Source organism: Schistocerca nitens, chromosome 5 (assembly GCF_023898315.1).
Source record: "Schistocerca nitens isolate TAMUIC-IGC-003100 chromosome 5, iqSchNite1.1, whole genome shotgun sequence".
Taxonomy (NCBI): Eukaryota; Metazoa; Arthropoda; class Insecta; order Orthoptera; family Acrididae; genus Schistocerca; species Schistocerca nitens.
Genome location: NC_064618.1, coordinates 725297432 through 725311766, shown reverse-complemented (window position 1 = coordinate 725311766; position 14335 = coordinate 725297432). Strand labels below are relative to the sequence as shown.

Sequence of the window (14335 nt, the reverse complement as noted above, 5' to 3'; positions counted from 1 at the left end):
ACGTAGGAATATGCACACATGTTTGATGATTATAGGACAGGACAGGTGGCCTTGTTGAATGAACCATCACGGCATTTGCCGAAAATGACTTAGGCTGTGTCTTAACAATTGCACGACGCCTAACAAACAACAATCTCTTGTAATTGTACATAGTTGGAACAAGTTAGCTTAGTAACATAAAACACAATTACGTACTGTATATACATTCTACAAATCTAAGTTGGTACTAATGTTACAAGAAGCAATATGATTTTAAATGATTTTCTGAAATCGGACGTTAGAAAGGCAGGGCACGTTCACCATTTGACGGAGTGGAACTTTCGGTTCGAGATGTTTCATTAATCACATATAAGCCTTTCGAACTCAACACTCTCACGGGAAAAATGAGGATGGACTAGCGTTGGGGGGAGGGGGGTAGTTGGTGGTTGGGCTGGTTTAAAAACTCGTACATGGAGCCTGGTTGTCAGGGTTTGCAGTGTATGTTGTCTTTCCCTCACGATTTCGCCAGACGGGGGTGCCATGCGGCATCTGCGCTTCCCCCGGCGCCGTCTCCTGGGATGCGAGGGCGCAGGGGTTCATAATTTACGACAGTAATCGAGGGTGAACCGGAAACGTTTAGGGCGCATCTATATTTAAAAATCAGTTTGACGGCCACGCCGGTGGCACTTAGCGCGCGCCACGGCCCGTCCTGCAATTAACGCTGCCCGTAATGCTTGCACTTCGCGGGCAAAGGGTCCTGAGGGCGCGGGGCTGGTCATTCCACAGCCGCCTGCCTGCAGGATCCCACAAAGTCTCGCGCATGCGACTGGCTGAAGCCCGGGTCGCAACCTTCGCTGCACGTCACGCGTTTATTCTGCCTGCTTGGCATGTCATCCTTTGTATCTCTTGACTGTTAAACATGAATTCTTCTGTACACCTTTGATAATACACAGTAAAAATTCATAGACGCTAAATGCTTGAAATTTGGGCTTGTTTGTTACGCTGCGCTAGAGAGACTAGAATCACTACTTCACAGCAGATGTATTCTACCCCTAAGAATTTGTGTATGATATTAAGTGACGTAAAGTGGCACAGAAAAAGTTCTGTTGTTGTGGGAGCGTTGTAGTAGAAGTGGCAAACTCTTCACATGAGTCCCTGATCGTAGTGTGAGGGTAAAATTCTTTAAGTACTTTCCGGCCCATTTTATGTATTTACTCTTTTCTCATCATCATCAGTCTCCTCCTTTGCTTGAAGTGCCCCACCAAGTTCTCCTCTTCTATACCAACTTCTTTCTCAGAGTAATTGAATGTCCTCAATTGTTTATTGTACATATTCGAAACTCCGGCATCTCCAATGTTTTTGGCCTTCTATTACTCTCTCTCGTGACATGAAGGTAATTTCCTTATTTCTGTTGTACTGTCCATGTTTATACTTAAGTTATTCCACAAATTTCCTTCCGCGCCGATTCTGTGGAAAGCCCTCTTCGTTTCTTATTTAATTAGTCTCCTAAATTCTCAACATATTTCTGTGACACCGCATCTCAAACGCTTCAATTCTCCTTTCTCACAAATTTCAAAGATACTAGACTTACAAGTTAGGGAAACTTTTAGCTGAAAGATGAACGTTCAAACTGAGTTGTCATCCGTGTGCACTTCTAGCACACACATCAACAATTACAGCCTGTGTTAAAATATAAATTGTCTGCATTCATAAGGTAGCAAAACCAAACTCAGCGTGAAAGCTCCCGATTGACATAAACTTTCCAGCAGTCTGCACTTTACTATTTAGGTCGCAATGTAATTACATTAGTAATGCTAATATCTGAAAGAGGGAATAGGCAAGTGTTTACGATGTGGCGGCTTAATAAGCGTACTATTCGCTATGCTCAGATTTCTTCTCAGTAGCAGTCAGAATTAATTTAGTAGCACCGTTCCATAGATTCCTATCTGCAGGCCGATTTGTCTACTTGCGGGCAAGTTACACCAACCGGTGCTGTGTCGTAAGTCGCGTAATGGAGCTGCTCGCCTTTCACTGTGTGCGCGTTTTCTTTTTGGTCTTTTATTTTTAAATGTAAAGGGTCATGTTTGCTGGCTTTTCTGGTGCTCAAAATCGCACTCTCTGTGGAGCATTAAGTGCGCGTTGAACTTGTAAAACTGTGTCAAAACCTCTGGCTAGTTGCTCCCACAGCGTACGTTATTTTCTCTGCTGCTTCATTATCTGTTACCGGGGCTGACGTAAAAATAGTGTGACGTATTTGTCTGTGTCAGCGCTTAGGGCGCAGGCATCTGTTTTGCGTATGTGACGCGCGCGCGCGCGTGTGTGTGTGTGTGTGTGTGTGTGTGTGTGTGTGTGTGTGTGTGTGTGTGTGTAAGGTTGGGCTACAGTGCTTCTTTGTTGATATATTTCTCATTTCAGTCGTATTTGGAAGCCTTATTTGGAAGAATTGTCTTAAAAAAATTAATGTGAAAACTTCCTACATTGATGGTGACATAGTTTCTGTTGTCTGCCGTTACGTTCATTTCGTCGTATAGCAAAATCGCACGGAAATTATTTTCGCCTTTTTTTTACATGTTCTTTGCATTCATCTCCGTATTCCGTTTCTTTTTAGTTTGTTTATCACTTCATGTTAAACGATTACAAACTGGTTGTTTTGCATCCTTCTTTGCCTCTTCTTTCGAAATGGAAAGGAAATTTGGAAACTGTTATCAGTACTCTTGAAATCTCTTTTTTCGTTTTCTCTTTTTCAAGTGGTTCTTTTAACTAACTTTTTTAGAGTTATTTCTGCTCTGCGGTGCACTTTCAATATCATAAACGAAATGTATTTAATACATATGTAAATCTTTGCATCTCATATTATTTGATAGCACTGAAATTTATACTCTATATCAATCCGGCCTCTCATTTTATGAAATTTTTATTTCTGCTTCCACATGTGAGGTGCTGGCAAGACGCTATCATATTTTATACCATTACAATTCATTCCCTTTCCTGTTACCTGTCGTAAACTGAAATCTCTATCCTTTGACAAGTGTTCGTTTTGTACTTACCGTTCTGGCGGGACATGTGCGTATAAGTTGGTATAATTGCTTTATAAACTGTCTCTTTTTCTGGTTCTGTGAATTTATTATGCACTCTTTAGATACCAAGAAAAAGTCTAAAACTTTAAACCTCATCCTTAATATTCACTCGTAACAAACCTAGCTAAGAACCATCTCCAATGCTATTTTCGTAAGAAGTAATCATCTTGCACGTCATAACATTTTACTCGAGAATTTCGCTCACTGCAGGCAGTTTCCTTCAACGTGGCAACTAAATGGTACAGAGATTTGTATTCTTTTGTGCTAATAATAATTAATGATTACTGCTTTTATTCCTTTAAACTTTACTCCTTTAAACTTTTGAGATGCTGTGTACGATTAATAACATTCCCCTAGCACTGGTGTTATTCTCACTGTATAATGTAATTTAGGGACTTGTCTGGAACAGAAATAGCTAGGCAGAAAATATCACAGATAAATACGAATATTTAGTTCTATCAGATGATGTCGATAATTCAATACTTACAGATCAGTTGAAGCGTTTTATAAAGAATGGCACTCCTCGGGCTGCCACGAGGCGTTCTCTTCCGTAAGTTGTTATTGGGATACAAGAAGAGCAAAATATTTTCCTTCTACATTTTTTTTATTCGTGACGGCAGTCATATTTGCAGCCTTTATCTTCTGCTCCTGCCCATATGATTTTACGACTGATTCGTCTCCACTCAGCTCAGTGAACGAGTTTCTCCTCCATCGGGGCTGGCATTTTCTAAGGACCACTCCAGCCGCGCTGGAGAATGATGGATTTCGTGGCAGGGCGGAACGTACAATTTGCCAAGATTTATGTGCGGCCTAACGTCGGTTGTTTGGCAAATTGTGTACATCTGCAACATTATATTAGTTGAGTGGCCGAACAGTCCTTTTTAACTACTGAGCGTCCATAAGACATAATAGCAACGCGAGCTTACAGGTGAACGTACGCCGCTGGACCATTCACAGCTGACTTTATTAATTTTTGTGGCTTCTACATGAGAAGCATTGCAATACGCCCAGGTGGTTTTAGTAGAGTTAGGCTACCTGCGGCAAAATCAGGCGAGGTCGTGTCTCGCGCCGGTATCAAGATGAAAGAGTATTATCGTCTTTTGGAGGGAATACAGAAAGAGGCAGGCTTCCTTGAGCGAAATAAAAACACTGTTCTCGTGAAGTAGAAGTGGAATGGGTGGAGGAGTGTTTACATTGCGTTTCAAAAGGTACTTCTTATGTCATTTATGTCATAAGATGCACTAAATGAAGATAAATGATGCTAATGCTGCTCGATGTTTCCTTTTGATTATGAGTTGCAAAGATTTTCGGCCTTCTCACTCCTTTAATATTTTCACACTTCTCATGATTATATGGTATTAGGAGGACATTATTCGCTGTCTCGAAATCATACTCTACTTTTATACTTGTTTATACTTCTATGATGATGAGAGTCCACACACAGAGGTACAGCAGAATTTTATTTTTGTTTGCTGTTAATATTGCATATAACTTGTACTGATAGCTGCGTCAACTGAAGGAGTGGCCACAGGCGAATCGCTTTCAGTAACTTGAGAGAGGCTTGATACGTACCCACATACAAACTCCTTCTGTACTTCCATAACGTCCCGATTAAACTCATGGAAATAGTGTATGGCCAGATCCGCCTTAATGTGTCAACTACTTCAGAACACACGGCTGCTGCGTATGCACTACTATTTCATTTCGTATGTGATACTTTTTACTCTACTGTAATAGTAAACTACTGTGTTTCCTTCTTTGTATGTTGAACCCTTGTTCTGAAAGGATTTTGTTTGCGATCTAAACTAAAACTATTTACACCTCCTGTTAACAGTGTCTATATGTTGTTTATTTCTACCGACATCATAATGAAGAACATTACCTTTGTCAGTTGTCACTCCGAATTCCAAATGCCTTCATGCATTCCAAATCCTTTCATAAGTATTGGTTAACTTCCACCAGTAACAATGTTACAATTGCGTGTGTCCCTTTGCCATCTTGTATGTTTTGGTTTTATTGTGACCAGACTAAGTCTGTCATTCAGCACTGTACTAATTTTGGTTCCCTCAGGTGTTATTTTTAATTACATAACATTTCTTGAATAGAATTAAAGACTGTTCGTATCACAGTTTTGTCCTATGACATTATCGTTAATTTCTGTTGTCATTCTTCGATTATTCTTTTATACAGGCTGAATCAGAAGGAAAGATGCATGCTTTGATGTACGATAGGACTGGTAATTCTGAACAAAAAACTTAAAATGAAAATATTATGCTCTTTTTAAACGGTATCCGACATGCAGCTATTTGAAAACCAGGCAGTCAGCTCTCACATGTGATTACAACCAAGGCGACATGTGGGGTTGGCTTAAGAGCGGAATCTAGAAGCGCTGAGTAGACACAAAGGAAAAAAAATTTCACTCTTATTTTACTTGCGTGTGCTCAGGTAAAGGACCGTACGAATGAGCTCAGATCAGTAACGCAGCAGCTGTCTACAAAAGCTGCAAAATGTTTGGCAGTTGACGGTGGTCTTTTTGAACATGTGTCGTGAGGAAATGTACACAATTAAACAAAGCATTAGATCACCATGTTTCATTTAATACCACCTGCATTTGTCCTGTTCCCCACTGTTTTCATTAGTTTCCTCGACAACTGTTAAGAACAGGACATAAGATCGTACGACTTTTCTTGTTCAGAATCACGAATACTATCATCCCCCAAAGCATGTAACTTTCCTCCTGACTCAGTCTGTATTACACGAACTCGATCTCTCGTGTCCCTGGTTTTCTGACGATCAGATTTTCAAGTGCAAAATTGTCTTAGATTGGTTTGAAGGTTCGTAGTATTGTACTCACAACAATGTGTGTAACATGCCCTTGACTGTTCTCTGTACACAAATAATTCTCAGTGACGTTCACAATAGTCAGACATACAGTTAAACGCTACTGCACCTTCCTCTATTTTCGATACCACTTTCTGTTAACGCTGTGAGTGAGCACTCATTGTCTGTCTGCCTTTCTCAGAGTTACACTTGATAAACGGGAAGAGAGACATAATGTCAGTTCAAACTGTCAACTATGGGGTTGTTGCCTTCTTCAGAATTTATAATTGGCAGGCCAATTACATCTATTTATTTGCGGTATTAAGATGAGTATTGATACATAACTGTTTCTGAATTTTTGTTATTAAATGCTTCATTTAATCGTCTTTTGTGCAGTTTATACTCTTAGCTATCCTTGAATTATCCTACTACAGGGGCTGAAAATGGTGAAGCCCGTCCCCTACATGCAATAACCTCCACTCTGGAGTCGTTCAGTGAAGTGCGGTACTCTTGCTGCCGACATCAGTTAACTGTTATTAGATGATTTGTCTTCTCAGTTGCTGCATTAGCCCGCGCAGAAGTCTGTCATAGTGTGCACTAGGACAAGACATGTTGAGATGCTGAAATTAAGCTCTCATTCGTAACTCTGTCAGATTAATGTTTCTTTGAGCCATTTGAGTTTAGCTCTGTCATTGTTGTCAGTGCTTCACCAGACTTCTATCTTACCATTTGCCTCGTGCCGCATCCTGCTGAATGACAACCACCGCCTTGCCACTGATCTTGCTTAATACATCCATGATGACAATACACGTGTACAGCTCTAATTTGAGCTCACCTATTCTCAGTACTGTTGGATCTCATTTAAGAGTGGTTGCTCAGTTGTGTAGTCACACCTGCTTGTTTAGAAGTAGACGTGACCATTTTAGCATCTCAGACAACAGTGTGCGATGTACTGTGTGTTGCTGAAAGAGCTGCTGAATTTATTGTCCCACTGGCAACCTCGTCAGATAATCGTACGTTACTCTACATCATGTAAAGTTTAGCTCTGTTATTCATATCAATACTCACACAGGTTCTGTGCTTCCACGCACCTCACACCTTACCCATGTCCAGACTAAGCAAGTGCGCTGGCACTAATCCTGTGAAATACATAAATGCCCATAGTAAAATTGCAAGAATATAAATTTTACGCATCCAATCCTGTGGAATATCGTTTTGAGTTTCCTTCCCAATTGAAGATATAGGCACCCATAATGCCTGAGGGACCGGTGACCACTTTCAATAATAATGAAAAAAGAGACTAGTTTTTGGTCACTTTCTGTGCTTATTCGGATTACCGGTTTCGACCTGTGTTAAAGGTTATCTGCAAATACGTACCTGATTACCGCAAATTGCAATTCCATAGGACGAAGATTCAGTTTGAAAAAAAAAAACGATTTTTTTTTTTTTTAATTTAATCTTCGCCCTGCTGACGAGTTGAGATAAGCGGTAATCGGATCCGGACTTTAAGGTGATCTATAACAACACTGAATCCGGCATGTGTCGCTTAGACTCCTCCACTTGCTATATAGGCCGACGTGGCGATGTTAGCAGCTTTTGTGGTGCTACGTGCGGCGATGCTCAATCAGGACTGTTGTTTGATACTGTAATGCAATGACTGCATCCACCCTTGGGTGAAGGCGGCCAGTTCGTCTCAGACGTCCATTTACCACAGAGCCTTTCTCTCACATCCAAACGCAAGAAGCGGTCTGCTACTGATCTTGTTTAGTACACAAACATCTACAGAATAAAGAATTTATGTAACAGCTACATGTGCCAATCGAATCCCAGTCCTGTGAGATTTCGGGTCGAGCATCGCTCCTCTGTTGTGTAGACACCTCTGTTTCTATGTAACTGAAGGAATTGCTAATAGCAACTTTACGGTGTGGAGTGTTGCGCCGCGCGCTTGACTAGAGTGTACGGATAGTGCAGTAGTGCTACGACTGATCCCAGTCGAGCATTGAGACGGCTGGGACAAAGCCAGACTTCCCTTTCCTTCAAATCCTCTTCCCGCTAGCACTCTGACCAAATGTTGTTTAGTGCGGGAATGACATTAATAGCTGTAGCGTGTTTGTCGAATCGTAGTGCTGTGGGACCTGGGTTTGAGCCCCTCTGATGCGCTCTGCTTGCCTGTAAGTGATGTTGGCGCTTTGCGATGCAGTGTACGCTTGCGCCCGTCTAATGCTGTGCTGTGTGTCGGTGCGGCAGTACGATGACGGCATCCACCCGTACATGGAGGCGGCTGGTGGCGCGTCCGCGGCGGCGGCGGCGGCGGCCGCGATGTACGCCGACCCGCACCGCAGCGCGCAGCTGGGGCTGGCGCAGCACCACTCCCCGCACGTGGCGCACTCGATGCACCAGTACCACGCGCACCAACCACACCAGCCGCCCGCGGCCAACCACGTGGCGCCCGTCGCCAACCACGTCATGGGCGCCGCCGTGCCCGACGTCCACAAGCGCGACAAGGACGCCATCTACGGGTGAGTACTCCACCGCCGCTGCTGCCGTTTCTGTGTTCACCGTGCTCGGGTGCTCTCCACCGGAGCTCGTGTCGATTTAAACTCTCATATCCCTCTGAGGACGTGTCCAGACAAGCGCTCGCAAGTGGCAAACATTTTGCTGTGCTAATGCGTGGTACGATTGGACGACATCGAGTAAATAGTCGGGTCGTGAACATTGGCAGCAATGATCAGTTGACAGTAACTGTTCGTCGCTTTCCCATAATGCCCGGCCGGGGTGGCCGAGCGGCTCTAGGCGCTACAGGTTCGAATCCTGCCTCGGGCATGGTTGTGTGTGATGTCCTTAGGTTAATTAGGCTCAAGTAGTTCTAAGTTATAGGGGACTTATGATCTCAAGTTAAGTTCCATAGTGCTCAGAGCCATTTGAACCATTTTCCCATAATGAACTGTACGAAAGCGGAAGAGCATAATTAGTACGAAGCTAGTATGTTACTATGGTCACTGTCAGGTATGGGGAAGCTTTTCAGAGAAATTTCTTTTCTAATCATTACCTTTTGTATATGTCTTGACGTTTCCATACATTGATTTAATCAATTCATTCTGAAACCGCCATCAGCAATTTGACATTCACTGTCCGACGAAGGGCTCCTCCTAACTTATGATGCGTTACTGTTATCGGCTAACACACCCGTATTGCTCCTGCATGTTTCCTAATCTCATTTACCTCCATTGCACTACGTCGCCTCTTCGTTCTCTTCCTTTATACAGTATTTGGCTAACACGGTACATCGCACCCAACCTCAGTTGCAGGTTACATATCTAACGACTTCTGGGCCAATTAAAATTTGATTTTCAGTATTTCATACAGTCACCGATTTTAAAAATTTAATATGCAGTCGTAATATACTCATTGAGAGGTATATCTTATGTTGTAACTTCAACGCAATAAGAGAAGTATTGAAGTTAGAAACTGTATATATCTCGAGGCAATGTGCCTCACGACGCCTAAATTACCCAGACTATATTGTTGTGGTCTTCAATCCGAAGACTCGTTTGATGCAGTTCTCTATGCTACTCAATCCTGTGCAAGCCTCTACATCTCCGAATAACTACTAAAATTTAAATCTTTCTGAATATGCATATTATTTTCATCTCTCGTTCTCCGTCTACAACTTTTTATCCTCACTCTTCCCTCCACTACTAAATTTGTGATCTCTTGATGTCTCAGAATGTACCCTATCAACCAATCCCTTCTTCTAGACAGGTTGTGCCACAAACTTCATTTCGCTCCATTTCAGTTCAGTACCTCCTCATTAGATATGTGATCTACCCATATAATCTTCTGCATTCCCCTGTGCCATCACATTTCGAATGCTTCTCTCTATATTCGCTGTTAACCCATTTGTCTCCTTCCGAAACGCTGTTCTTGCCCTTGCCATTCTGCGTTTTACATTCTCTCTAATCTGACCATCATCAGTTATATTCCTGCCCAAATAAAACGACTGATCTACCACTTTAAATCTCTCAGGCAATATTCATCCAGTAATTGAGAATGAGAGCATTTACCGATTGCCAACCAACTTTAAACATAATTTCATACCTTTATGAAACTTTTTCTCGCCAACCCCTCCCCTCTCCCCGTCCAAAAAAAAAAAGATGAAAAGAAAAATGTTGACTGCTTACTACACTTTCGCTGTTGTTGCAGTAACTTCAGCATCGTGCATGACGTTCTAACTTATTACTTCGTTACAACTACTCTATTCGCAGAACATTTTTCAGACAACATCCACATATATCACTGAATTATCTGCAAAGTTATATCATTGTACGACAAATAGTTGAGGAGATATGACGTCATAAACAATGACATATGTGAAAAACTGGCTTTTGCTTACAAGTGACTGCAAATTACCCAGACTATATTATCCAATGTTTCACAATGTGAGCACTTGGTGACTTCCAACAAGCTTTAAACTTAGTTTCAAATCTTTTCTAAACTTTTTCTCGCATACATGCTTAGTGTCAAATATTTAACACATTTACTCACTTGTAATCAGGAGTCTGAAGCTTCTTTATAGTTGGGAATTGATTATTTAAAGAATCTGAGGCTTACTGGTCGCTTCTAACTCAGTAGACAACGCTCGTAGCCCATATAGGCTAACCGTATTTTCGTCTGGTTACGTGTTCACCCATTTCCATTTAATTTTCATGACGGTTGTCTTCCATTCCTGCCTGTTCCCTGATCTTTTGTTTGTTTGTCTCCTCTCCTGGCAAGTCATAACACGCATCTTTCCCTCACTCAGAAAGCAACTCGCGACTTCTGTATGGTTCTCTCATTTCAAAAACGTATCTCAGTGCCCTAGCTCTGAAAGACTTACACACACTAATTGTCGGCGTTCCCTTTAAAAATACCGAGGGTTTGGTTTTGAAAACTCTCTATGAATTCCCAAAATAATTCGGGAATCTTTAACATTTTTTTATATTTTTTTTCATTTCCTGTCCGCTCAGTTACTATTTTTAGTTACGATAGTTTTATGACATTAATTTGTGCTATTTCTTTTCGGTATTCTAATCTAACGCAATAACAGCGAAGAAGTTTTTCTACTGAAAAGTTCTTTATGTATTGATTCTCTGAAAGCACTCCTAACAATTTAACATTCCTGATTTAAGTTACTAGTGATACAAAATAGAAATAGTCATAGAAAAGTACTTTTCTCTACTTATACCACTACATCTAGTCGGATACCTTGGACGTGCTCTATCCTTTGTAGTTTACCAATTGCATCTTTTCCATAAAAAAGTCTCTCACATTTAAAGACCAGTGACTCAGCACTCTACCTGTCCACAATGTGTTTTCTGTATAAAAAGGAACTGTTTCTAAACAGGGCCACACAGTAGTCTATTTTGTATGTATAGAACGCAGGCTTCAGTGGCTAGTAGAATAGTTGGCAGGCTAGTCTCCCCGTTGTTACCCATGCCACAGTTGGTAATTGCGTTTATATGAATATTTACGATGTCGCTGCAGTGAATGTCAACGTCGCGACCAACCTACTGCTCATTGCATCCTGTTGTTTCATTGACTTCTGGCTGGAAAGTAAAAGACTGGGCATTATTTCGGCTAAGAGAAGCCGTCGTGTATTTTCTTGTTTAACTGTTTCAGCATATTTTGAATCTTAATTGATCCATCTGCAGTAGTGCCCATCCCACTGCCTTGCGCTCATATTGTTTACTGCTTCATTGATTTGTTATTGGCTGTTGGTCGTTGACCATACAGCAGTCTGCTGTAAACTGTCATACTGACATATAAGTACCATTTGATGTAATTACATGCTTCTGAATATCTAGAAAGGTATATTTACCTTCAATTTTGTCATACAAGTAGGACAACAGGTCATGGCAATAAACATCCAGCGAGGGTCATCTGGGCAATATACCTCAGTTTGCACCACGGATTGTGTTTACTAATGACTAACTGAAAGAACATATTTTTATTGTCCAGGCAGTGTGCGAATGACTTCTGCCAAAATAAGATGAGTGATCATTGAGGATTGTTGATGTTTTTCCTTTCCAAATATTTCAAACTACAAATAGAACTCTTGATTTAGGTTCGTGTTCCCTTAAAAATCAGCTTACTTTGTGATAGAGCAGTAGTAAAACATACAGATGAACCAGTGACGACAGAGTTGCGTAATCTTATTCAAAACGAACCTTCGCCCATTTACTAAGAACGAAAATTCCTTAATTTTTGTAATCACCATTACTGTAGAGTACAGCTAGTGAGGGGTCGATATTTCTGCATAGAAGGAAACCGTTATGTTCATACTAAAAGCGTTATTCACGAAGTCTGTCAATATGTCATTCGTCATATTGGAACAGGAGGAGCATAAAATGGAACACTTACTCAGTTGCTTAAAAAAATGTCTACATACAAAATGCTTCGGCTGTTTTCCATGATTTGATGTTTCGGAATAGACTCTGAATACAGATGAATGTTGGCTTGTGTTTTGTTACGGTTGGCGTTGAGCTCTTAAGCATCCGAAAATGTAAGTTAGCAAGGGATTATCCTACAACTCGAACTGCTCGCTAAGTTCCACAAGAATACACGGGTTTACTTCTACCCTGTACTAGTTACTGTGAATCGCATCAGTTAGTTGCAAAGCATTTAGCCTATATACAAGTGGTGCAATTTTTGACCACATGGCATTTTGCTAGTGTGCTATTAAATTCTTATAAACTTAATTTCTCATTATGTGGGTCACCTAGCATGTAGAGAAACACGATTAAAAAAAAATTAATTTGTATACTCTGAACATATACCAGTTACTGAACGACATGTAGTTAGCAAAATGTAAAGTTCCAAGCGTTTGACAAATAATGGTGGCTGGTTCACTCGTCTTATTTTCAAATCTAAACTTTTATTGAAGTTACGGTCACATTAATGCCGCTTGCAGCACAGTCAATGATACAACCCACGTACATATACTGACATCCGAATAGCAGTGGAATATTTACTGACAGCAGTGTTTTATGATTTTTTCCTTGGTTTATGATGTGCATGTAGATATTAACTGTTTGCAAATAGATCGGTGTTAACTTTCTACACCTGTCGTATCATTAAACTTTATCATATCACGAACTCTTCGGAGATACGACATTCTCTCTTCTCTCCAGTCAAGGCAATTTAGCTTACTAGGATCTCTGTGAGTCGTGAAGGTGTCCCGTAAATATGAGTTGTAGCAGAGCAACATCTTGACGAGATCTTTCGTTTTGTTATGTGACACATTGACAAGAATAATGACGTCTACAGAATTCACGCCATTCACATGAACTGAGATAACATGCGAAGCAGATGACGTTTTCCGTATTCTTTGAAACGCGCTGACGTATTTATAGCTCCGGAGATTTGTATATTAGCGCGCGGTGACAACACAATACAACTGTTTCGCCGTCCTTGCCATGCGGTACTTTCAATGCGAGTCGTAATTCTATTCTGCCAATTAACGAAGTAAATTATCTGCCATTTAAACAATTACCGCAGCTAGTCAACATTTCACGATTGTTCTCACATAATATATATGTGCCATTCCAGAAGCACCAATAGAAGTTGCGACCATGTTATCAGGTAACAAGTAAATCTCAGCTTTACTGAACAATCACATGCGAAAGTTCAGTTGCAATGGGAGTCTTATTATTTGTGGATAGGCTCGGAGAAGAAATATTTCCAATTTATAAAATCACAATATTTTCTGTTAGTCCAAGTGTTGCATTACGTTGGTGACACCCGTGAGAGTCTAATACAAAAAATTCGTTCCGCCATCGAAGGGTCATATCGAGCATCGGGATGCAGTGTGCTTAAGAGATAAATTTCTTTGTGCTGTATTTGATTTATGGCAGACTAATCGTCTCAGTGTGTTTTGTAATATAATTTATTTATTTATTTATTTATTTATTTATTTATTGTTCCGTGGGACCAAATTAAGGAGAAATCTCCATGGTCATGGAACGAGTCAATACATGAAATTATAACACGATATTAGAAACAGATAAAATGAAATATAGGAAAAAAAACATATTCAGGTGACAAGTCATAAGTTTAAATGAAGACAATCAACAATGTAACACTGGAATTTGCTTAATTTTTTAGCTCTTCCAGGAGCTCCTCGACAGAATAGAAGGAGTGAGCCATGAGGAAACTCTTCAGTTTAGACTTAAAAGAGTTTGGGCTACTGCTAAGATTTTTGAGTTCTTGTGGTAGCTTATTGAAAATGGATGCAGCAGAATACTGCACTCCTTTCTGCACAAGAGTCAAGGAACTGCATTCTACATGCAGATTTGATTTCTGCCTAGTATTAACTGAGTGAAAGCTGCTAACTCTTGGGAATAGGCTAATATTGCTAACAACAAACGACATTAAAGAAAATATATACTGTGAGGGCAATGTCAGAATTCCCAGATTTTTGA

The 14335-nt window shown here is 40.7% G+C and overlaps 1 protein-coding gene across 5 annotated transcripts in view; it reads left to right on the top strand.

The window, feature by feature from the left end:
* LOC126260812 (homeobox protein homothorax) overlaps positions 1-14335 on the top strand; it is a 1061772-nt gene that overhangs the window by 4304 nt on the left and 1043133 nt on the right. For all 5 annotated transcript variants that reach the window (XM_049958185.1, XM_049958184.1, XM_049958182.1 and 2 more), the window contains exon 2: positions 8124-8395. In XM_049958185.1, coding sequence (XP_049814142.1) covers positions 8124-8395 — 272 coding nt within the window. The remainder of the gene's footprint in view (positions 1-8123; positions 8396-14335) is intronic.